The sequence below is a fragment of the Artemia sp. Qi Xiang Cuo genome, chromosome 3 (genome assembly GCF_049724085.1).
Source record: "Artemia sp. Qi Xiang Cuo chromosome 3, ASM4972408v1, whole genome shotgun sequence".
Lineage (NCBI taxonomy): Eukaryota > Metazoa > Arthropoda > Branchiopoda > Anostraca > Artemiidae > Artemia > Artemia sp. Qi Xiang Cuo.
The window spans coordinates 36252632-36279003 of record NC_142796.1 but is presented as its reverse complement, the minus strand read 5'-3'; the positions used below and the strand labels follow the sequence as shown (position 1 = coordinate 36279003).

At 32.3% G+C, this 26372-nt stretch overlaps 1 protein-coding gene across 1 annotated transcript in view; it reads right to left on the bottom strand.

Moving 5' to 3' along the window:
• LOC148954053 (uncharacterized) overlaps positions 1-26372 on the bottom strand; it is a 41382-nt gene that overhangs the window by 2101 nt on the left and 12909 nt on the right. Inside the window, exon 2 of the mRNA XM_089086902.1 lies at positions 20232-20348. Coding sequence (XP_088943028.1) covers positions 20232-20348 — 117 coding nt within the window. The remainder of the gene's footprint in view (positions 1-20231; positions 20349-26372) is intronic.

Here is a 26372-nt window from a genome sequence, read left to right as displayed (position 1 = left end):
TTAAATGAAATTACATTGTTTCACTACTACCCCCCCCCCCACCCCACCCGTAAACAAATGTGAACGAAGTCAAGCTAAAAATGGCTATCCTGTGACAGATTTAGAATAAAACTTAACAGAAAGAGGATTAAAATTTAATTAGGGTGCTGTGGAACAAGACAATTTCTATGGCAAAACTCAAAAGACTTTTTTTCTAAAATTGTACAGAACAATCCTTATTATTTGAATTTCACTTATTCAGTCTGGAAGTAATCGGAATTCTCTGAAGTGTTATCTGAAAATTGCCCGAAAAGAATACGCCTTTAAGCGCTTAGCATACTTATCTATAAGTTAAATACAATTTATAAGGATTTCCAAATACATTTTTAGAAGAAGCATTTTTTCTATACTTTCTCACTGAAATTGTCTTACCCCGAAGTTTGCGAATAAAACTCTGATTTTCTCACTTTCAAGTTTTAGATCAAGTGTGTCGCAGGGTAGATTAAAAACGGGCTATGTACGAAAGAGTACATTGCACGCAAATCTCAAAACGTAACTCTATGGTTCTTCCTCATAGAAAAGCTGAGAAGTCAATTGCCCCTATTCCTTAATTACAAAGACTATTCCCATTTTTTTCTAAAAGGTAATCAAGGACCTTTCTGCAAAGATTAATTTGTAAATAAAATTGACGTTGTCGTTCAAGAAGAAGCAGGAAATAGTAAAATCATTTAAAAGAGAAACAAAAGATGGGAAACTGTTCAAGAGAGTCTTTATCTTGAGCGAAGCTTGTACGAAAAAGTGAACTCATGAAAGAGAACTTAGTGTTTGTTCTGTTGCACTGAACCTTTCTCTTTTGCATTCTAACGTTATTATTTTCTTCATATTAGCACCGACTTAAAGGCGATTAGTGGGACGGTCCATTTTAAGCTATAATTGCCCGTTAGCTTTTATCCCAACTCCTTGACAAATTATTATTATTACTAGCCAAAAAAGCCCATTCGCAGATCTTTTGGCCAGCAAAAAGACGGTTTCTCTGGCTTTCTAATCGCCTTTCATCCCCGTAGATGTAACTAGACTATTGCTTCACAAGTTATATTTACAGACAGAACAAGTCAGCCAGTTATAAGTGAAATTATCCTGCCAAGGCTTAGTCCTTCCAAAGCAATTTCTAAGCTAAAACTTGATCTAGACCTGTCTTAACATAACCTTCAAAACCTTACAAGTCCAAAAGAGGTGAGGTGGGAGCTTAAAAGCGCCTTCACATGTGCAATTTCGGGCATATAATCAGATAATGGGAGATAATTTCTTGTCGAAATTTATACCAACCAGTAGCGTCAAAAACTAAAACAAAATTCGTATTTAACTTTTAGCACTAACAAGTATTTTATTAAGTATAAGTCCTTAAAATATCTACTTTCTCAGAAATGTTGATATAGTAGTCTATTTATCGCTACGTTGCTTCATCGTGCTTGTTGTTTATTAAATAAAAAAAACAAGTTTTTTAAACTGAAAGTAAGGAGCGACATTAAAACTTAAAACGAACAGAAATTATTCCGTATATGAAAGGGGCTGTCCCCTCCTCAACGCCTCGCTCTTTACGCTAAAGTTTGACTCTGTCTCACAACTTTATTTTTTAAAACAATAAAAAACTTTAGCGTAAAGAGCGAGGCGTTGAGGAGGGACAGCCCCTTTCATATACGGAATAATTTCTGTTCGTTTTAAGTTTTAATGTCGCTCCTTACTTTCAGTTTAAAAAACTTGTTTTTTTATTTAATTTCTGATCGTTTTTTAGTTAATGCAGCTTTTATTTGTATAAAAATTTTACTTTTCTTTTGCTAAATGGATGTCTTTACAAATTAACTTACGTAAGTAACTTCTATATTCGTATATTTTTCTTCTGGCAAAAAATACAAAGTTGCAGATTTTTGCAGATATGAGCTTAAAACCTATGTAATGGGGTTTTCTGATATACTGAATCTGACGGTGTGATTTTCATTAAAATTCTTTCCTTTGTAGGGGATCTTTCCCCCCTCTTTAAAAAATCGGGTAAATTTTCTCCGGCTTGTAGCCTTTGATGAGTAATACTAAACTTAATAAATTTTATATATTTAGGATCAGTAGTAAGGCCATATAAGATTAGAAACTTAAATTCAAACTTACGCCTGAGGCATAGATATGTGTGTAAGTTTTCAAGTAATTGGGTTACCAGGGTCATTTGCAAAGAGGTACCATTTCTATAGATGCTATAGTAATTTGAAATATCATATGGAATTTGCTTGAAGGTATATACTTTGTGCACGGGCCTGTACCAAACAGGTTGGTTATAATCTATTCTGGTTCAAGTTTTTTCTGACACAATTAACTGAATTTCTATTTCATGATATACTAGTTTTTTTTTTTAGGTTAGATCCGTATCGGAAATACCGGTGTATCTTTTTTAGTTTTCTTTACAATTCATATTAGTAAGAGAAATGAATTCAAAGAGAATAGTTTTTATTTTAAAGGATATTAGTAGAGGAAAAAAATGAGTGACGCATTTACATTATTGGAGATTAATGATGGAGCTAGCAACAGTGATATAATTACTTCTTTAGTTTACGAGATTTGCGAATTTTTTGCGAAGAGGTATTAGCGTAAAGGTATTGCGATGGTTAAGAATGGCTCACGGGTAATTAAAGAATGGGGTGCTTACATCAGATACTTAATAGATTTGACGCTTACAAGAGACATTGCTAGAGTCAAATATATTTGGTGTTGGTGATATTATGACCCTCCAAGTCCCCTGGGGAAAGGGCTGCACAGTGTATCGGTATCGGACGTTTCATTTTTGGGCATATTGCTATCGCAGTTATCTATACAGATTTTTAGTAGCTCGTATAAAAGATATTACTCATATCTACGTTGTCCATATAAATTCAACCATCAGCAACTTCAAAACGGCACTAAAAACGGCACTTTTGGTGCAATGTCTAAGGTGGAAAAGCTGGGGGCTAGTGGACTACCAGCACTTTTAGATTGACGTTTAATGGCTCATTCAAAAGCTAATGCTTGTTTCTATGTGATTTTTATCATTTCTACCATCAATTAAAACAATACTTTTTATGTCATTTATTATTAATATTAAATAAAAAAAAAACAAGTTTTTTTTTTTAAATTAAAGCAAGGAACGACGGTAAAACTTAAACCGAACAGAAATTAGTCCGTATATGACAGGGGCTGTGCCCGCCGCACCCCCGCGCTATTTTATCGAAATTTTTTTTTTTTTTAAAAAAAAAGTGTCGTCATAAAGTCAAACTGTTCCTTAAACCGCGAGGGGTAGCGGAGGGGGCAGCCCCTTTCATATACAGAATAGAGTTTTATGGATATTGGTAAAAGTGGTATTTTACTTTTAAAAAGTTCAATATTCGAAACTAGCTTCAGCAGGAGCTTAGGTTAGTAGTGGTGACAATTGAGATCTAAGGAGCAATTGACAACTATTTTATAAAAAATAAATGTTTGTGGAATTTATTCTTTTTAAATATAAAAAGTTCAATATTCGAAGCTAGCTTCAGCAGGAGCTTAGGATAGTAGTGGTGACAATTGAGATATAAGGAGCAATTGCCCCCTATTTTTGAAAAAATACATTGTTGTGGGATTTATAATTTTAAAAAATTCAAAGTTCAATATTCGAAACTAGCTTCAGCAGGAGCTTAGGATAGTAGTGGAGACAATTGAGATATCATGAGCAATTGCCCACAATTTTTGAAAAAATAACTTTTTTGTGGCATTTATACTTTTAAAAATTACAATATTCGAAGCTAAATTCAGCAGGAGCTTAGGATATTAGTGGTGACAAATGAGATATAAGGAGCGATTTCCCCCCTATTTTTGAAAAAATACTTTTTTGTGGCATTTATACTTTTTAAAAATACAAAGTTCAATATTCGAACCTATATTCAGCAGAAGCTTTGGATAGTATTGGTGTCAATTGAGATATAAGGAGAAATTGCCCCCATATTTTTGAAAAAATAAATTTTTGTGGAATTTATAATTTTAAAAAATACAAAGTTCAATATTCGAACCTATCTTCAGAAGGAGCTTAGGATATTAGTGGTGACAATTGAGATAAAAGGAGCAATTGCCCCCTATTTTTGAAAAAAATACCTATATGAGGGGGTTCGCCCCTTCGTCAATACCTCACTCTTTAGGCTAAAGTTTCTTTATTGCTTTCAAAAGAGCTATTTATTCTAATTAAGCGAGCTGTTTGATTCAGGGGTCATTTTTAATGGTGTGTGTTGTCTGAAATCTATGATTTGGGATGTGTGGGCTGCTATTTTTTTTACTTTTCTGAGCTGTATTTCTTAACCTTTCATAGGTATGTATGGTATTTTCTTGATAAAACATATCAGTTACTACATCAGATGGTTTTTTATTGCAGTGAGTTGTTACTAGTAGTATTATTTTCGTGTTTTTTGCAAGCCATTCATACTATACCTTAAATGCATTCAGATATTTTCTTGATAAAACATAACCGTTACTACATAAGTTGGTTTTTTTTTTTTTTAATGAAAATCAAACAAAGAGATTAAGTGTATAATAGAAACAAAATGTAGTCCCTCATAGGTGTTTGTTGTCTGAAACCTATCGTTTGGGGGGTGTAGTTTTCTATTTAAGGCTTTTCCGAGCTAAGGTTTCCTAGTATTTCGTACGCGTGTGTTGTCTGAAACCTATGATTTGAGGTGTGTAATTTGCTATTTACGACTTTTCATAGCCAGATTTCTTAGTCTTTCGTAGGTGTGTGTCGTCTGAAATCTATGATTTGGAGTGGGTGGTTTGCTATTTTTGACTTTTCTGAGCTGGTTTTTTTAGCCTTTCATAGGGGTGTGTTGACTGAAGCATATGATCTGGGATGGGTGGTTTGCTAGTTTTGACTTTTCTAAGCTAGATTTCTTAGTCTTTCATAGGTGTGTATTGTCAGAAAATTATGATTTGGGATGTGTAGTTTGCTTTTATGACTTTTCAGAGCTATGATTCTTAGTCTCTCATAGGCGTTTGTTGTCTGAAACCTCTAGTTTGGGATGAATAGTTTGCTGAGAAGTTAACTTTAGTATTTTATGGTTTTATGTGCCTGAAATCATGAATTAGAATAGTTAATTATCTGTTTAGGGTTTTCAGACCTAGGATGTTTAGATTTTCGTTCGTGCTCGACTCCTAGGGTTTATTATTTGAGAAGTTAACTTTAGTGTTTTGTGGTTTTAAATGCCTGAAATCTTGAATTATAATTTTTAATTAGCTGTTTAGGTTTTCAGACATAGTTTTTTAGATGTTCATGGGTGTTGGGTTCTTGGAGGGTTTTATGAATCCTCCTCTCAATAAATTCAGATGGTTTTAGGACTCGTCCCCCTAGCCATAACTCCATTCAACCTTGAGCGAGGATATAAAAGTTTGATGAAGTATTTTTCTACTTAATAACTACATTAATAATTTTCAAGATGATAGGACAGTATGACACAGAATTTATCAGTTACCGATAGTTCAATGACTCCTCCCCGCAATGACTTCCAAGGGATTTATGACTCCTCCCCACAATGAATTCAGATGGTTTTAAGACTCATCTCACTAGTCATAACTCCATTCAACCTTGAGCGAAGGTATAAAAGTTTGATGAAGTATTTCTCCACTTAACAACTACATTAATAGCCTCCAAGATGATAGGACTGTATGACACCGAATTTATCAGTTTGAAAAAATCAGTTTGTGGTGTTATATTCGAATGTGCTTTTTTATTATTGTCTAAGGATCTCGAAGAAATTGACTGTTATCATTGGTTAGTGAACTATAATCTGATTGAGTATGATAAAAGCTTGTGGAGTACTACATTACGTTATATAAACAGACTGAGATTCTATGATAGAGTGATTACACCACTTAATAATACTGGTCAGGAACTGAGAAATGTCCAGGAGGAAGTCAGTGAAATTTACAGCTTTTTCGGAGTTGAAGCACTATACGTAAAGGGCATTGTACCTACAGATAAAGTTTTAATTCAAAAGTGTGACCCTAGGATTCCACTTTTCAATCAAGAAGAGTCTTAATGTCTTAAATTTGAAGGGGATTATCCCCGTCCTGAAGAAGAGGTTAGGTTCTTCACACAGTGGATACCTAAGAACATATCTTATCATTATAAATACATTACCCCTGTTAAAAACTCTAATATAATCGGTACCCAGCGGGTTGGTATTCTTAATCGTTAAATCACATAAATTTTTGAATGCAACAATTTGTTGTTGTTTTTTTTTCTTTCTAAAAAAAAAATAAAAAAATCTGTTAAAAAATTTAAGAAAAAAGAATCATTAATATTAAAACGTCCGTTGTCATTAGAAAATTTATATTTTACTAACTTGACAAAATACTTCATTAAGTAACCTCTTTGATATACAATGCAGAAACTTCATTTAAGAAACTATTAAAAAAATTGTAAGTAAGTAAGTAACAAATTCTTTCTTGAAGTCACCTCTTGGATACACAATACAGAAATTTTCATTAAATAAGTTATGAAAAAATTGTAAGTAAGTAGGAAATTCTTTCTTAAATTCACCTGCTAGATAAACAAAGACATTTCGTTCAAGAAATTATGACAAAATTCTAAGTAACTAACAAACTCTTTATTGTTTACATGACTTAGATACACGATGTAGAAATTTAATTCAAGAGATTATGAAAAAATTCTCAGTAAGTAACAATTTCTTTCTTGAAGTCATCTCTTGGATGCACAATGTGGAAATTTCATTCAAGAAATTATGAAATTATTTGTAAGTAAGTAACAAACTCTTTATTAATTTCACCTCTTGGATATACAGACAGATACTTCATACAATAAATTGTGAAAAAATCGCAAGTAAGTAAATTTTTTTTCTCTTTATCAAAAACAATTTTCACTTAGCTAAATGATGTAGAAATTTAATTCAAGAATTTATTTAAAAATTCTCAGTAAGTAACAATTTCTTTCTTGAAGTCAACTCTTGGATACGCAATACGGAAGTTTCATTCAAGAAATTATGAAAATATTTGTATGTAAGTAACAAAATCTTTATTGATTTCACCTCTTGGATATACAGTACAGATACTTCATTCAAGAAATTATGAAAAAATCGTAAGTAAGTAACTTTTTTCTCTTTATCAAAAACAATTTTCACTTAGCTACATGATGTAGAAATTTAATTCAAGAAATTATTGAAAAATTCTCAGTAAGTAACAATTTCTTTATTGAAGTCAACTCTTGTATACACAATTTAATTCAAGAAATTATGAAAAAATTGTAACTAAGTAGCAAATTCTTTCTTCAATTCACATGTTGGATTAACAAAAATACATTTCGTTCAAGAAATTATGACAAAATTCTAAGTAAGTAACAAACTCTTTATTGTTTTCACGAGTTAGATATACGATGTAGAAATTAAATTCACGAAATCAAGAAAAAATTCTCAGTAAGTAACAATTTATTTCTTGAAGTCAACTCTTGGATACACAATACGGAAATTTCATTCAAGAAATGATGAAAATATTTGTGAGTAAGTAACAAACTCTTTATTGATTTCACCTCTTGGATATAAAATACAGATACTTCATTCAAGAAATTATGAAAAAAAATCACAAGTAAGTAACTTTTTTTTCTCTTTATCACAAACAATTTTCACTTACCTACATGATGTAGAAATTTAATTCAAGAAATTATGAAAAAATTCTCAGTAAGTAACAATTTTCTTCTTGAAATCTACTCTTGGATACACAATACGGAAATTTCATTCAAGAAATTATGAAAAATTTGTAACTAAGTAACAAATTCTTTCTTGAATTCACCTGTTGGACAAACAAAAAAAACATTTCGTTCAAGAAATTATGACAAAATTCTAAGTAAGTAACAAACTCTTTATTGTTTTCACGAGTTAGATATACGACGTAGAAATTAAATTTAAGAAATTATGAAAAAATTCTCAGTCTAAGGAGCAAATTCTTTCTTAAATTCACCTGTTGGATAAACAAAACAAACAAAAAAGACATTTCGTTCAATAAATTATAACAAAATTCTGAGTAAGTAACAAACTTTATTGTTTTCACGAGTTAGTATACGATGTAGAAATTAAATTCATGAAATTATGAAAAAATTCTCAGTAAGTAACAATTTCTTTCTTGAAGTCAACTCTTGGATACACAATACGGAAATATCATTCAAGAAATAATGAAAATATTTGTAAGTAAGTAACAAACTCTTTATTGATTTCACCTCTTGGATATACAGTACAGATACTTCATTTAAGAAATTATCAGAAAATAGCAAGTAAGTATCTTTTTTTTCTTTTTATCACAAACAATTTTCACTTAGCTAAACGATGTATAAATTTAATTCAAGAAATTATTAAAAAATTCTCAGTAAGTAACAATTTCTTTCTTGATGTCAACTCTTGGATACACACAACACGGAAATTTCAATCAAGAAATTATAAAAAATATTTGTAAGTAAGTAACAAGCTCTTTATTGATTTCACCTCTTGAATATACAGTACAGATACTTCATTCAAGAAACGTGATTAAACAAGTTTTGAAACTACATGCTATTTGTATGCCTTTCCTTGGCACCTTTCCAAACGAGCGGGGATTCCCCACTGATTGAAACTCCACGTTTTCAACCAGACTGGTTTTTTAGGGACCAATCAGGAGAGACATGCAAAGTCGACATAGCTTTATTTCATTTTTTAGGGTTAATTTAGTCTAAGGTACGAGCGTACCCGTAACCTAGTCCAAAGTAACCCTAAAAAATGAAATAAAGCTATGTTGACTGTGCATATCTCTCCGGCTTGGTCCCTCAGACTCGAGTCTGGTTGAAAATGTTGAATTTCAATCAGTGGGGAATCCCCGCTCGTTTGAAAAGGTGCCAAGAAAAGGCATACAAATAGCATGTAGTTTCAAAACTTGTTTAATCACGTTTCTTGAATGAAGGATCTGTACTGTATATTCAAGAGGTGAAATCAATAAAGAGCTTGTTACTTACTTACAAATATTTTTTATAATTTCTTGAATGAAATTTTCGTATTGTGTGTATCCAAGAGTTGACTTCAAGAAAGAAATTGTTACTTACTGAGAATTTTTTCATAATTTCTTTAATTAAATTTCTACATTGTGTAGCTAAGTGAAAATTGTTTGTGATAAAGAGAAAAAAAAGCTACTTACTTGCTATTTTCTCATAATTTGTTAAATGAAGTATCCGTACTGTATATCCAAGAGGTGAAATCAATAAAGAGTTTGTTACTTACTTACAAATATTTTCATAATTTCTTGAATGAAATTTCCGTATTGTGTATCCAAGAGTTGACTTCAAGAAAGAAACGGTTACTTACTGAGAATTTTTTCATAATTTCTTGAATTTAATTTCTACATCTTATACTAACTCGCGAAAACAATAAAGTTTGTTACTTACTCAGAATTTTGTCATAATTTCTTGAACGAAATGTCTTTTTTGTTTTTTTTGTTTATACAAAAGGTGAATTTAATAAATAATTTGCTACTTAGACTGAGAATTTTTTCATAATTTCTTAAATTTAATTTCTACGTCGTATATCTAACTGGTGAAAACAATAAAGAGTGTGCTACTTACTTAGAATTTTGTCATAATTTCTTGAACGAAATGTTTGTTTTTTTTGTCCAACAGGTGAATTCAAGAAAGAATTTGTTACTTAGTTACAAATTCTTCATAATTTCTTGAATTAAATTTCCTTACTGTGTATCCAAGAGTAGATTTCAAGAAGAAAATTGTTACTTACTGAGAATTTTTTAATAATTTATTGAATTAAATTTGTAAATCGTGTAGGTAAGTGAAAATTGTTTGTGATAAAGAGAAAAAAAAGTTACTTACTTGTGATTTTTTTCATAATTTCTTGAATGAAGTATCTGTACAGTATATCCAAGAGGTGAAATCAATAAAGAGTTTGTTACTTACTTAAAAATATTTTCATAATTTCTTGAATGAAATTTCCGTATTGTGTATCCAAGAGTTGACTTCAAGAAAGAAATTGTTACCTACCGAGAATTTTTTTCATAATTTCTTGAATTAAATTTCTACATCGTATACCTAACTCGTGAAAACAATAAAGAGTTTGTTACTTACTTAGAATTTTGTCATAATTTCTTGAACGAAATGTATTTTTGTTAATCCAACATGTGAATTCAAGAAAGAATTTGCTACTTAGTTACAACTTTTTCATAATTTCTTGAATGAAATTGTGTATCCAAGAGTTGACTTCAAGAAAGAAATTGTTACTTACTGAGAATTTTTTAATAATTTCTTGAATTAAATTTCTACATCGTGTAGCTAAGTGAAACTTACTTGCGATATTTTCATAATTTCTTGAATGAAGTATCTGTACTGTATATCCAAGAGGTGGAATCAATAACGAGTTTGTTACTTACTTACAAATATTTTCTTAATTTCTTGCATGAAATTTCCGTATTGCGTATCCAAGAGTTGACTTCAAGAAAGAAATTGTTACTTACTGAGAATTTTTCAATAGTTTCTTGAATTAAATTTCTACATCATTTAGCTAAGTTAAAATTGTATGTGATAAAGAGAAAAAAAATTTACTTACTTTCGATTTTTTCACTATTTATTGAATGAAGTATCTGTACTGTATATACAAGAGGTGAAATCAATAAAGAGTTTGTTACTTACTTACAAATATTTTCATAATTTCTTGAATGAAATTTCCATATTGTGTATCCAAGAGATGACTTCAAGAAAGAAATTGTTACTTACTGAGAATTTTTTCATAATTTCTTGAATTAAATTTCTACATCGTGTATCTAAGTCATGTAAACAATAAAGAGTTTGTTACTTACTTAGAATTTTGTCATAATTTCTTGAACGAAATGTCTTTGTTTATCCAGCAGGTGAATTCAAGAAAGAATTTGCTACTTACTTACAATTTTTTCATAACTTCTTTAATGAAAATTTCTGTATTGTGTATCCAAGAGGTGACTTCAAGAAAGAATTTGTTACTTACTTACTTACAATTTTTTTCATAGTTTCTTAAATGAAGTTTCTGCATTTTATATCCAAGAGGTGACTTCAGGAAAGATTTTTTTACTTTCTTAAAATATAAATATTCTAAATAAAAAGGAAGTTTTAAGATTAAATGTTTTTTTTGATTAAATTTATTAAAAGATTTTTTTTTTTTTTTAGAAAGAAAAAAAAACAACAACAAATGTTTAAATAAAAAATTTACTGAGTGTTAAATCTTAAGAATCACCAAGCGATGGTCCCAGGATATAGAATAGTTTTTAAACTGTCTTATGGATTTATCACGATCAGATATGTTCTTAGGTATCCACTGTGCGAAGAACCTAACCTCATCTTCAGGACGGTGATAACCCCCTTCAAATTTAGGACATTAAGACTCTTCTTGATTGAAAAGTACAATCCTAGGGTCACACTTTTGAATTAAAACTTTATCTTTAGGTATATTGCCCTTTACGTAGAGTGCTTCAACTCCGAAAAAGCAGCAAATTTCACTGACTTCCTCCTGGACATTTCTCAGTTCCTGACCAGTATTATTAAGTGGTGTAATCACTCTATCATAGAATCCCAGTCTGTTTATATAACGTAATGTAGTACTCCACAAGCTTTTATCATGCTCAAACAGATTATAGTTCACTAACCAATGATAACAGTCAATTTCTTTGAGATCCATAGACAATAATAAAAAAGCACATTCGAATATAACACCACAAAATGATTTTTTCAAACTGATAAATTCAGTGTCATACAGTCATATCATCTTGGAGGCTCTTAATGTAGTTGTTAAGTAGAGAAATACTTCATCAAACTTGTATACCTTAGCTCAAGGTTGAACGGAGTTATGACTAGTGAGATGAGTCTTAAAACCATCTGAATTCAGTGTGGGGAGGAGTCATAGAACCATTGGAAGTCAGTGCGGGGAGGAGTCATTGAACTCTCGGTAACTGATAAATTCTGTGTCATACTGTCCTATCATCTTGGAAGTTATAAATGTAGTTATTAAGTAGAAAAATACTTCATCAAACTTTTATATCTTCGCTCAAGGTTGAATGGAGTTATGGCTAGGGGGATGAGTCCTAAAACTATCTGAATTCATTGAGAGGAGGAGTCATAAAACCCTCCAGGACCCGAACACCCATGAACATCTAAAAAACTATGTCTGAAAACCTAAATAGCTAATTAAATATTATAATTCAAGATTTCAGGCATTTAAAACCACAAAACACTAAAGTTAACTTCTCAAATAATAAACCCTAGGAGTCGAGCACGCACGAAAATCTAAACAACCTAGGTCTGAAAACCCTAAAAAGATAATTAACAATTCTAATTCATGGTTTTAGTCAAATAAAACCATAAAATACTAAAGTTAACTTCTCGGCAAACTATTCACCCTAAACTAGAAGCTTCAGACAACAAACGCTAATGAGAGACTAAGAATCATAGTTCTGAAAAGTCCTAAAAGCAAACTACACATCCCAAATCATAATTTTCAGACAATACACACCTATGAAAGACTAAGAAATATAGCTTAGAAAAGTCAAAAATAGCAAACCACCCATCCCAGATCATAGGCTTCTGTCAACACACCCCTATGAAAGGCTAAGAAAACCGGCTCAGAAAATTCAAATATAGCAAACCACCCACTCCAAATCATAGGTTTCAGACGACACACACCTACGAAAGACTAAGAAATCTGGCTATGAAAAGTCGGAAATAGCAAATTACACACCTCAAATCATTAGTTTCAGACAACACACACCTACGAAATGCTAGGAAACCTTAGCTCAGAAAAACCTGAAATAGCAAACTACACCCCCCAAACTATATGTTTCAGACAAAAAACACCTATGAGGGCCTACAGTTGGGTTCTATTATAAAATTAATCTGTTGGTTTGATTTTAATTAAAAAAAAAAAAAACCATCTAATGTAGTAATGGCTATGTTTTATCAATACAATATCTTAATGCATTTTAGGTATATTATGAATGGCTTGCGAGAAACACGAAAATAATACTACTAGTAACAACTCAATGCAATACAAAACCATCTGATGTAGTCACTGCTATGTTTTATCAAGAAAATACCATACATACCTATGAAAGGTTAAGAAATCCAGATAAGAAAAGTAAAAAAAATAGCAACCCACACATCCCAAATCATAGATTTCAGACAACACACACCATTAAAAATGACCCTTGAATCAAAAAGGTCGCTTAATTAGAATAAATAGCTCTTTTGAAAGCAATAAACAAACTTTAGCCTAAAGAGTGAGGTATTGACGAAGAGGCGAACCCCCTCATATAGGTATTTTTTTCAAAAATAGGGGGCAATTGCTCCTTATATCTCAATTGTCACCACTACTAACCTAAGCTCCTGTTGAAGATAGGTTCGAATATTTAAATTTGAATTTTTTTAAAAGTTTAAATTCCACGATTATTTAATTTATTCAATAATATGGGGGCAATCGCCCCTTATATCTCATTTGTCCTAGATACTATCCTAAGCTTCAGCTGAAACGAGGTTCAAATATTGACTGTTTTATTTTTTAAAAGTTAAATTGCCACAAAAAGGTATTTTTTCAAAAAATAGGGGGCAATTGCTCCTAATATATAATTTGTCCCAACTACTATCCTAAGCTTCTGCTGAAACTAGGATCAAATAGAGATATTTTTATTTTTTAAAAGTATAAATGACCCAAAAAGGTATTTTTCAATGTTAGGGGGGCACTTTCTCCTTATATCTAATTTGTCCCCACGACTATACGAATCTCGAGATTAAGATATCTACGTTATATGAACTTTGTATTTTTATAAATTAAAAATGCAACAAAAAGGTATCTTTCGATAAAAGGGGGGCAAGTGCTCCTTATATCTCAATTGTAACCACTACTATCCTAAGCTCCTGCTGAAGATAGGTTCGAATAATGAACTTTGTATTTTTTTAAAGTTTTAAATGCAAAAATATGTATTTTTTAAAAAATTGGGGGGCAATCGCTCCTTATATCTCACTTGTCACCAATACTATCCTAATCTCCTGCTGAAGCTAGGTTCGAATATTTAACTTTGTATTTTTTAAAAGTAGAAATGAGAAAAAAAGTTATTTTTCAAAAATAGGGGGCAATTGCTCATTGTATATAATTTGTATACAATAATGTCATATTCTTATGATGTATCTCGACTAGATTTTTGATTTTTTTAAAGTATAAATTCCAAAAAAATTTATATTTTCAAAAATAGTGGGCAATTGCTCCTTATATCTCAATTGTCACCACTACTATCCTAAGCTCCTGCTGAAGATAGCTTCGAATATTGAACTTTGTATTTTTTAAAATTATAAATTAAACAAAAAGGTATTTTTTCAAAAAGAGTGGGAAATTTGTCCTTATATTTCAATTGGCACCACTTCTATCATAAGCACCTGCTGACGAAAGCTTCGTAATTTGATCTTTGTATTCTAAAAAAGTATATATGCCACAAAAAAGTAAATTTTCAAAAATAGGGGGCAATTTATCCTTATATCTAAAGTGTCACCACTACTATCATAAGCTTATGCTGTAGATAGCTTCTAATATTGAAATTTGAATTTTTAAAAAGAATAAATGCAACAAAAAGTTATTTTTTCCAAAATAAGGGGGCAATTGCTCCTTATATCTCAATTGTCACCACTACTATCCTAAGCTCCTGCTGGAGCTACATTCGAATATTTAATTTTTTAAAATTATAAATTACACAAAAAGGTATTTTTTCAAAAATTGTGGGCAATTGCTCCTGATATCTCAATTGTCACCACTACTCTCCTACGCTCCTGTTGAAGATAGGTTCGAATATTGAACTTTGTATTTTTTTAAAAGTATAAATTACAAAAAAAGTTATTTTTTTAAAAATTTGGGGGCAATTGCTCCTTATATCTCAATTGTCACCACTACTATCCTAAGCTTCTGCTGAAGATAGCTTCTAATATTGAACTTTGTATTTTTTAAAAGTAAAAATGGCACAAAAAGTTATTTTTAATAAATAGGGGTCAATTGCTCCTTATATCTCATGTGTCAACACTACTCTCCTAATCTACTTCTTAAGATAGCTTAGAATATTTTATTTTTTTAAATTAAAAATTAACCAAAAAAGTTTTTTTTAAAAATTTGTGGGAAATTGCTCCTTATATCTCACGTGTCCCCGAGACTCTCCTAGGATTCTGTTGAAGATAGCTTCGAATATTAAACTTTGAATTTTTATAAATTCTAAATGACAAAAAAAGGTATTTTTTTGCAAAAATAGGGGGTAATTGCTCCTTATATCTCAATTGTCCCCACTACTATCCTAAGCTTCTGCTGAAGCTAGCTTCTATAATTTAACTTTTTATTTTATAAAATTTTACATGACACAAAAAAGTATATTTTCAAAAATAGGGGGGCACTTGCCCCGTATATATACAGTTTCACCACTACTATCCTAAGCTCCTGTTGGCACTAGCTTCGAATCTATAACTGTTTATTTTTAAAAAGTAAAAATGAAACCCTATAGAATTTTTTCAAAAATTAGGAAGCCTGCGCACCTGATATATAATGTTTAACCACTACTATCATACTCTCCTTCTGTCGATCTACTAGAATATTTAAATTTTTTTAATTATAAATGGAAAACAAATGTATTTTTCAAAATAAGTGGGCACGTGCTCATTATCTCTCAATTGTCACCACTACTATCCTAAGCTCCTGTTGAAGCTAGATTTGAATATTGAATTTTGTATTTTTTAATATTATAAATGCCACAAAACGTTATTTTTTCAAAAATAGGGGGCACTTGCTCATTATATCTCAATTGCCACCACTACTATCCTAAGCTCCTGCTGTAGCTAGCTTCGAATATTGAACTTTGTATTTTTTAAAAGTAAAAAAGCCACAAAAAGGTATTTTTTTTCAAAAATAGTGGGCAAGTGCTCCTTATATATCAATTGCCCCCACTACTATCCTAAGCTCCTGCTGACGCTAGATTCGAATATTGAACTTTTTATAATTAAAAATCCCACTTTTACCAATATCCATAAAACTCTATTCTGTATATGAAAGGGGCTGTCCCCTCCTCAACACCTCGCTTTTTACGCAAAAGTTTGACTTTCTCACGACTCTTTTTTTAAAACAATAAAAAACTTTAGCGTAAAGAGCGAGGCGTTGAGGAGGGGACAGCCCTTTCATATACGGAATAATTTCTGTTCGGTTTAAGTTTTACCGTCGTTTCTTGCTTTAATTTAAAAAAAACTTGTTTTTTTATTTAATCTACTTAAGAAGTGACATCAAAACTATTGTTTTAAGTGATGGTAGAAATGATAAAACATTACGTATATACGAGCATTAGCTTTCTAATGACCCATTAAACGTCAATCTAAAAGTGCTGGTAGTCCACTAGTCCCCAGCTTTTACACTTGAGACATTGCACCAAAAGTGCCGTTTTTAGTGCCGTTTTGAAGTTGCTGTTGGTTGAATTTATAGGAAGAACGTAGATATGAGTAATATCTTTTATACGAGCTACTAAAAATCTGTATAGATACCTGCGATAGCAATACGCCCAAAAATAATACGTCCGATACCGATACACTGTGCAGCTCTTTCCCCAGGGGACTTGGAGGGTCATAATATCACCAACACCAAATATATTTGACTCTAGCAATGTCTCTTGTAATCGTCAAATCTATTAAGTATCTGATGTAAGCACCCCAATCTTTAATTACCCGTGAGCCATTCTTAACTATCGCAATACCTTTACGCTAATACCTCTTCACAAAAAATTCGCAAATCTCGTAAACTAAAGAAGTAATTATATCACTGTTGCTAGCTCCATCATTAATCTCCAATAATGTAAATGCATCACTCATTTTTTTCCTCTACTAATATCCTTGCAAATAAAAACTATTCTCTCTGAATTCAAGTCTCTTACTAATATGAATTGTAAAGAAAACTAAAAAGATACACCAGTTTTTCCGACACGGATCAAACCTAAAAAAAAAACTTGTATATCTTGAAATAGAAATTCAGTTAATTGTGTCAGAAAAAACTTGAACCAGAATAGATTATAACCAACCTGTTTGGTACGGGCACGTACGCAAAGTATATACCTTCAAGCAAATTCCATATGATATTTCAAATTACTATACCTTCTATAGAAATGATACCTCTTTGCAAATGACCCTGGTAACCCAATTACTTGAAAACTTACACACATATCTATGCCTCAGGCGTAAGTTTGAATGTAAGTTTCTAATCTTATATGGCCTTACTACTAGGATCAGCATTATAAACACATTCTTTTGATACATTTATTGACATCAAAATTTCGTTTTTAAAAGTTTCGATTACTATTGAGCCGTATCGCTTGTTTTTTTATTGTTTTTTTTTATTACGTATATGTTATTACTTATATGAAGGGGTTCTCCCCTTAGTCAATACAACGCGCTTTACGTTAAAAGTAAAAAAAAATTTTTATTCAGAAAACCCAGAATCACAAAGGCCGTTTAATTAGAATAGATAGCTCTTTTGAAAGCACTTAAAAAAACTGTAGCGTAAAGAGCGAGGTACTGACTTGGGGGAGAACCCCCTCACATACGTTATAATTTCTGTTCGTTTTAAGTTCTAATATTCCTTCTTACATTTCAGTTGAAAAAACTTGTTTTTTTTTATTTAATTTCTGATCGTTTCTTAAATAATGCTCGGAAATCCGGCGCCCCCTGCATTGAATTTGCCATGCCCCAAACTACAAACCCTACAAGTAAATTTTCTCCATATTAACCCCCTACTCGCGCCCCCCCCCCCTCCAGAAAAAATCCTTCCTGAAAATGGTTGTATACTTCCCAATAACCAATAAATAATGCTGGCAAGTCCGGCGCCCCCTTCATGGCAATTTCCTTCCCCCATGAAAACTTCCTTCATGAACAGATCCTCCAACATAACCACCGACCCACCCTTCCCTCCCACTACCAGAAAAAAAACCTCCTGAAAACTTCTGTATACTTCCCAATAACCAATACTATATGTTAACATTGGGTAAAGTTCATAACTTTTAGCCCTCCCTCTGGGAACTTCGGGGATTAAGTCATCCTAAAAGACATATTTATCATATTTTCGACCATGCTGAACAAAATGGCTATCTCAAAATTTTGATCGGGTGACTTGGGGAAAAAAATAAGCGTGGGAGGGGGCCTAGTTGCCCTTCATTTTTTTGGGTCACTTAAAAAGGGCACTAGAAATTTTAATTTCCGTTCGACTGAGCCCTCCCACGATATTCTAGGACCACTGGGTCGATACGATCACCCCTGGGAAAAAAAAAAAAACAAACAAACAAACAAACAAACAAATAAACACGCATCCGTGATCTTTCTTCTGGCAAAAAATGGAAAATTCCACATTTTTGTAGATAGGAGCTTGAAACGTCTACAGTAGGGTTCTCTGATACGCTGAATATGATAGTGTGATTTTCATCAAGGTTTTATCACTCTTAGGGGGTCTTTCCCCCTTTTTTTGAAAATCAGCCAAATTTTCTCAGGCGCTTTACTTTTGATGGGTAGGACAAAACTTGATGAAAGTTATATATTTGAAATCAGCATTGAAATCTGATTCTTTTGATATATCTATTGGTATCAATAACCCGTTTTCTAGAGTTTCGGTTACCGTTGAGCCGGGTCGCTCCTTACTTACAGTTCGTTACCACGAACTGTTTGATGGAAGAAAATAAAAATCAAAGCAACAAATATGAATTAATAAAAGGTTGCAGATATACTCCTGCAAAGTTCGTTCATCTAGCAGTATAGCTATGTGAGTTAGCAAAAAGTCTGTCTTTTATTCCTTTGCCGAAAAATCAAGGACAGAATGTTGAAACATAATTTCACTAATAACTGGTTGACTTGTTCTGCCTGTAAATATAACTAGTGAAGCAATAGTCTAGTTACATCTACGGAGATGAAAGGCGATTAGAAAGCCAGAGAAACCGTCTTTTTGCTCGTCAAAAGACCTGCGAATGGGCTTTTTTGGCTAGTAATAATAATAATTTGTCAAGGAGTTGGGATAAAAGCTAACGGGCAATTATAGCTTAAAATGGACCGTCCGCTAATCGCCTTTAAGTCGGTACTAATATGAAGAAAATAATAACGTTAGAATGCAAAAGAGAAAGGTTCAGTGCAACAGAACAAACACTAAGTTCTCTTTCATGAGTTCACTTTTTCGTACAAGCTTCGCTCAAGATAAAGACTCTCTTGAACAGTTTCCCATCTTTTTGTTTCTCTTTTAAATCATTTTACCATTTCCTGCTTCTTCTTGAACGACAACATTAATTTTATTTACAAATTAATCTTTGCAGAAAGGTCTATATTAGCAAGTGACACATTGCTGATGAAATTGCTAAAAAATCAAACCATTATGCAACACGTCACTTGTAACTATCAGTCGAAGAAAAAGAAAACAGTCACAAATAATTACATAATGTTCCAGGCTTCTGGCCGTCAATCCCCACTGAAGTAGCATAACTTAAGACTCCACGAAACAAACTTTGTTCGCAACATAGGCAATGTCAAGTGCCTACGTAGGCATCTTGACGCTCGATCAGAGCTGGAAGAGCAGATCCTACATTTTTAATTTTTCAATTGCTTTCATAAGATGACCGTAATGATTTTAGACATGGTTACGATGGTAATATGGATTTTTGTCTTAGCTTGTTCGAAAGGACTTGTTTAAGTCTGAAAAATTTTACTCAACGTAACGTAACCGTATGAAAATTTCAGAATCAATCGGGAGCAGATGGAAGTTACATCACGGTTGTGGATATGCGAAAGGCGCTATATGACATATTATTTATATGTCGATAGTAAAAATTAGTTATATGTCAATTCTACTAAAATCAGGAACACCCGACCGATTGGTTTAATCAGAAGGCACGCATCCCCTTTTGTTTCCAAGATATTCTCAATTTTATAATCCAGTAAAAACACTTTATAAAAATTTTCGACCTGTTTTGGAAGACCAAAAAACTTTAAGTACACGACTCTACCACAACCACGAAGATTGTCACATAAGGCCCACCATGAGATGCCCAGAAAAGCACGATTGGAGCATCTTCTCCTGAATTTTGGAAAATGTCGCTTAATGCCTTTCGCATTTCCACAACCGATCAGTAATAGAACCTATATTTGTCAGGCAATATTCAATAGCTACAGACATCCATACCTCAACATTGCAAGTGTTACTGGGTGTGGAAGTAAACTTGAAACTGAGATCATCAACATAAGCCTTTACTGGAGTAGTATGAGTCCCCTTGACCATGTCTCCCTCAGACGGAAGAAACTGAAAAAAAAGTTTCGTTACTATGATAAAAGAAGAACGAACTTTAAAGATTTTATGTCAAAATCGGTACTTGCGTATTATATGCCACTCACTCAAGTACTTCATTTAATTAGAACCTGTTTCTTTGACACTCAATCCTAATGAAATATTACAGAATATGATGGAATTATAATACTTTAGAACCAAATTTGGGCTATATTTTTGCACATTAGGGGGGGGTAAAGTATAGCGGGTCTGCATGCAAAATGTATTAGCTACAATTATTGCACATATTATGAAGTAAGAATTGTCATTGGAATCGTTGATCGGGGCATAGCATACAACAATAGTTATTTTACTGTATTTGTATCCAAAGTGAGCCTTCATTAGTGTTTCTGATACGGCTTCTTGCAAGAGTAATGACTTTCTTGCGAGACTGTTTAGCGCAGGGCCAACGCCATTCCTTCTCGTGCTCCTTCCAGACCAGAGCAACAAGTGATCTTTGTCTATTTTCTCTTCTCTACTACCGGTAAGATGGGTTTTCTGTGAGATCAGCAATCGCCACTTTATTCTTATGAAGATCTAGGGAGAGTAGGTTCATTTTTAGGCATAAAAATAAATAGTATCCTAATAAGTACAAAATCTTCTTTAAAATATTCTTAGTTGTTCTAACCAAGGACAAATACAAGAAAAACTTCCCAGAAGCCCCATCCCTCAGAAAAGTCATGCCAATTAGTAGTGAGGGCTTGCACCTGCCTCCTAAATTTGAAAAATGACTTTCCGTCTTATCTTCATTTAGCATTAAATATTGAAAAACCTTCTATCCCAGATTTTGAAGACACCTTTTTTGTGTCTTTGTAAAAAAATCGGAAAATAGCATACATTCTATTTTCAAACTGTCTAAATACTTTACCCGCCCCCCTCCTTAATGTGTAAATATATAGCCCAAATTATATATTTCCCATCTATTCTGTCACTTGTTTTTGTCTTGTCTCACGCTAAGCTGAAAGAAAGTAACGAAGAAACCGGTTTGTTCTCGAGTTTTAAACAGCATAAACTTGAGTGAGTGGCGTATAATACACAAGTACCTCAAAATGTATTAAAAAGTAACAATTAATTTCTTCCTACCAGAAAAAAATTTCTTACTAATAGGAAAATTGAAATCTTTAAGACTAAAAACAGCTTACAACGGTGGTGATAAAATTATTTAATCACCATTACCTCATCTAAAATTATCTCCTCTTGTTAGGTTCACTTTGAAAGGTTAGATTTTTTTTTTTTTTTTTTTTTTTTTTTTTTTTTTTTTATAGCACTGAGGACGACATGGCGGAAGTCCTTGACGAAATTTATGCTTGTTTTTCATCTTCATATTTTTCCACTGGCTGCCAAATCCTCGTTTTCTCACCTATTTGATTTGATTTTTCCATTTATTATATACTTTCCTTTCTTGGTTTCATATATCTAATAATAGTTATGGATTACCATGACCCCCAATAATTTCCATTTGTAGTTAAAAGAATTTCAGTTATCCCTAAGATAACAGAAAATTAGACTTCAACCAAAAGATATTCTTTGCAAAAAAAGCTCAATATTGTGTGTTTAGTTATTGGCCCTAATGTATCGATTAATCGGCTTTGTAAGGTTGCAGGACACCTTTTTTTTAATAGTCATAGTTTCAAAACATTCTCCATTATTTTCCATACGATCATGGAACTTTAGATCTATGAGAATTTTTGTGCGAGGGCTGCGTTTTAATTATTGATGGCCGATGGACATAGAATTTTAAATTTAGATTCATTTTCCGTTGAGTTCATGCCCCCTTTGTCGGTTTTTGCAGGGACATCATTTTGGGATGTCCGGGAATTATAGTCATCATAATTCTAAAATATCCGTGAGAGGGGACATTTCCTTAAAAAGGGATAAATTTTTTCCCCTAAAAACATTTATCCGGTGAATTTCCGAAATTCCCTTTTCTCTGCTTGGATTCAATTAGCTTTGCGAGTCAGCTTTTTCCGTCTTGTGCAAGCTATGATGGTAAAAGTTAAAGTTAGGTTACATTATGTTAGTTTAAGTTAGATTATAAATATTTGAAATGGATTATAACCCTAAGCTAACCTAATCCAGCCAAACCTAATCTAACCTAACCAGTTATCATCAAACCTTGCATTAAACTGAAAAAGCTGACTAGCAACGCTAGTAGACTAGAACCTTATACTTCTATGGCCCCTATGTACCAAACAGGTTTTTCTAGTAGGTATTCTAGTAGTCCAATTCTACAGGGCATCACACCTTTGCCAAAAGATTCACACAATTTCTAGTTCAAGGTATATACATTTCTTTTTTAGTGATAAACCAAAACCAGCACTTCTTGTTTCAAGGTAATTCAATTACTTTTTGTATATATTCAGGTTTCAAATTAGGTTCTTCATCAGTTGGAATAATTTATTCAACTTAACACTACTGACATTTTTTATGAACATTTACATAGAAATGGAAAATTCTAAGCAGCTTCTGGTGAGTAAAATTTTCTCATTATTATAATAAAAAGAAATTGTCCCGTCATTAAGTTAAGGAAGAAATTATTTCCTTACACTGTGTAGTTACCTCTTTTAAAAAGCTTCCTTCATCATTAAATATTAAATGATTCCATGTATTTCAATTTTAGTAAATATTGAAAAAAGAGAGGCATGTTCACTCTGATTTTGATTCATTGTACATGAAAAATTAAAATAGAATTTGAATATTAATTTCAGTATATATGAAAGGATGCCTCCCTCCTGAATATCTTGCTCTTTACACTAAAGTTCGAATTTCGTTCAAATCCCAAAGGTTGGTCTTCCTTTTTTCTGTGATTTTAAGTATTTCGTAATTTAGGTATATAACTTTTAAAAGCTTTACATATAATTGTCGACTTTTTTTGTGTTTCGATACTATGGAATTGAAGATCCTGTACCCCCCCCCCCTTTTAATATTTTGAATAAGTAAGAATTGAGCTAGCTAATTAAATTTTGTAATTTTTTTTTTTCATATTTTGAGGGTTTAGTACCATGATATTCGTATGTACGCGAGGCTTTTATAAAAATATATGACTGGGAAGAGGGCAATGAATCAATTCTAACACAGTTTTTCTTTACTTGGTATCCGTTAAAAACGAAATTTTTGTGTTAAATAAGTAATTCTTGTATCTTTTAAAAGAGCTTTACGGAATTTGAGAGAGACTCTGTTCCCCGATTCCGTGTGGTTAGAGGGGGTTCTTTGTGCAGAGTAATTTTTTCTTCTGTAAAAAAAAAGGGGGGAAATTATTTTGATATTCAAAAAAGAGAGAAGCATGATCAATTTGATTTTGGTTCATTGTATATGAAAAATTAAAATAGAATTTGCATATTAGTTTCGGCAGATATGAAAGGTTGCCCCCCTCCTCAATATCTTGCTCTTTACACTAAAGTTGAATTTCGTTCAAATCCCAAAGGTTGGTCTTCCTTTTTTTTCCGTGATTTTAAGTATTTCGTAATTTAGGTATAAAGCTTTTAAAAGCTTTGCATATAATTGTCGACTTTTTTTTGTGTTTCGATACTATGGAATTGAAGATCCTATGCCCCCCTGTTAATATTTTGAATAAATAAGAATTGAGCTAGCTAAGTATAGATAGCATTTTAACCTATGTTTGCAAATTTAGGTCTATAGGCTGCGGGGTTAACGATCTAATTTAAAGCCTATAGACTAGAACATTTAATATTTTTCTAAATAGTAAAAATAGAAAACAATGATTCCTATCCTATGGCTATAAACTACTGATTGTCTAATAAAAAAAAAACGTTTGATTTCTAAGCCTAATATATTTCTCACAAAATTTTTACTTTTTTTGCTTTACTGAAATGAGATAAATGATTTTCTAAACAAAATTATATGGATGATGATACTAACTTTCTTTCTGTAAAAAAAAAGGGGGAAATTATTTTGATACTAATTTTTTCTCTTTTTTTTAAGGCAAATTATGAAGAATTTGCTGCCCCTCCAGCTGTAAAGAGAGCAATGGGTACCGCAAATAGCGAAATTTTTACTTTTTTGCTTTACTGAAATGAGATAAATGCTTTTCAAAACAAAATTATATGGATGATGATGCTAACTTTCTTTCTGTAAAGAAAAGGGGGAAATTATTTTGATACTAATTTTTTCTCTTCTTTTTAAGGCAAATTATGAAGAATTTGCTGCCCCTCCAGCTGTAAAGAGACCTATGGGTAGCGCAAATAGCGAAGAATGTACCCCTCTTCCATCAAAGAAAGCGCGAGATGACGAGGCTGCCCGGTCAGTGTCAGTCCCAATGCAGTCCGGTCAAAAACCGAAATGACAGTGGGTCACAAGGATGGAAAACTCCACTACACAAGCTAATAACATCAATACTGCATCAATGCAACTTGCAAGGCCAACAGTTCAGATATCGTAGTTCATCAGACCGGCCAGGACTCTCTATGCAACCTAACAAGAAATTTGAATCAGCTTCATCTGATCAAGATGGAGGGAACACTCCTCTTCACGCCATGCCAGGGACTTCTGATGTACAAGTGCAGCCAGAACTTGTAAGTTTATATATATTTGTTTTCTTTTCCGTATTTTTTTTTTCAAAAATAAGTTAAATTTTCTCAAGCGCATAATTTTGATGAGTAAAACTTAAATTTGTTTCTAAAATATTCTATAATAATAATAATCCCATTTCATTTTCTTTCATTAACCAAAATTAGCAGTATATAAAGGAATGCTTATAACACTGAAATAGCCTATCATGCATTTCTAAAAAAAAAAAAACCTTACCTTTTAAATTATATTTTAGCAAATATGCTTTTATTATGAAAAAATCCAATTATTCGTTAAAACAAACTAAATATATATATATAAACAAACAAAAAAAAACGATTCGCTATTTCACAGTTGGCAAGCACTCTTAAACTGGTATTATTGTGCTAAGCTTTCGCACATATCCGGGCTCTTATCAAAAATGTCCCATCAGTATACCTGGATTTTTTAGTCCACTCGAGAAGTATTATTTGAATTTTAAGTGGGATTCTTGTAACAGGATTCACTTGATAAGTATTATTTGAATTTTAAGTGGGGTTCTTGTAACAGGATGTCAATTTCTGATAAAGTATATTAACATACGAAGAAAGTCCAATTATGTCTTCACAATGATGTCAAGAAACATTATTTTGGCAAACTCATTTCAAGCAATTATTTTCGTTGAAAGATGCATTTGAGAAAGAATTTGAGGCTGTTCTATTTGAACAGTGTTGTGAATTCCGATATCCCAACTCGAAAGGGCATCGATCCTCCTACCTCAAAGGAAGCTCCCGGTTCCCAAGGGTCCTCTCAGGGGGAGGGGGTTAACTTTTTAGTTAAAAAAAAAAGAAAAGTGTGTTATAATTGTGATAAAACTTTCGTCAAAAAAAACAAACTTAATCCATTCATTTTCTAGGTTCAGGGGGAAGCTGTGTAAACTTCTGCCTTCCCTGGCCCAGGACTTCAAAGTATCATGGGTAATTGTCCCCTCACATCGGATGGTGTTAGTGAAGGTACGTTATTTGATATCCCCCTGGATTTCCAATTTACAGCTGAAGAAATGGACAGTCTTATGCAAATTGTTGGGGCTAATTCTTCCGGGGACATTTTTAACAGCAACTTTACTATTAGTGAATTGAGTCCTGAACAAACAGGGTCAGGACATGAAAATAGTGCTATGTCCCCGGAATTGCCTGAATTTTATTTGTTAGAATCTGCTCTAGGTCATTTGCAAACATACAGGGTAGATTTTAGCTCCCCCGAGGAAAACGCTGGCCTTATTTTAACTGACCCCGTGAAAGTTCTCCATAGCTATATCGACAAAATTCGAGCAAAAATTGAGATTCAGATTCAGAATTGGGGAGGTCGAGGGGGAATTAAAGCATCGGTGAATCAAAAAGTTTATTTACAAAAGGGCACAGCCGGGGACATTTTTTATTTTCATTTTTCGACAGGCAACCAGACTTTTTATCAGGGTCTAAACGAATTTGAAGA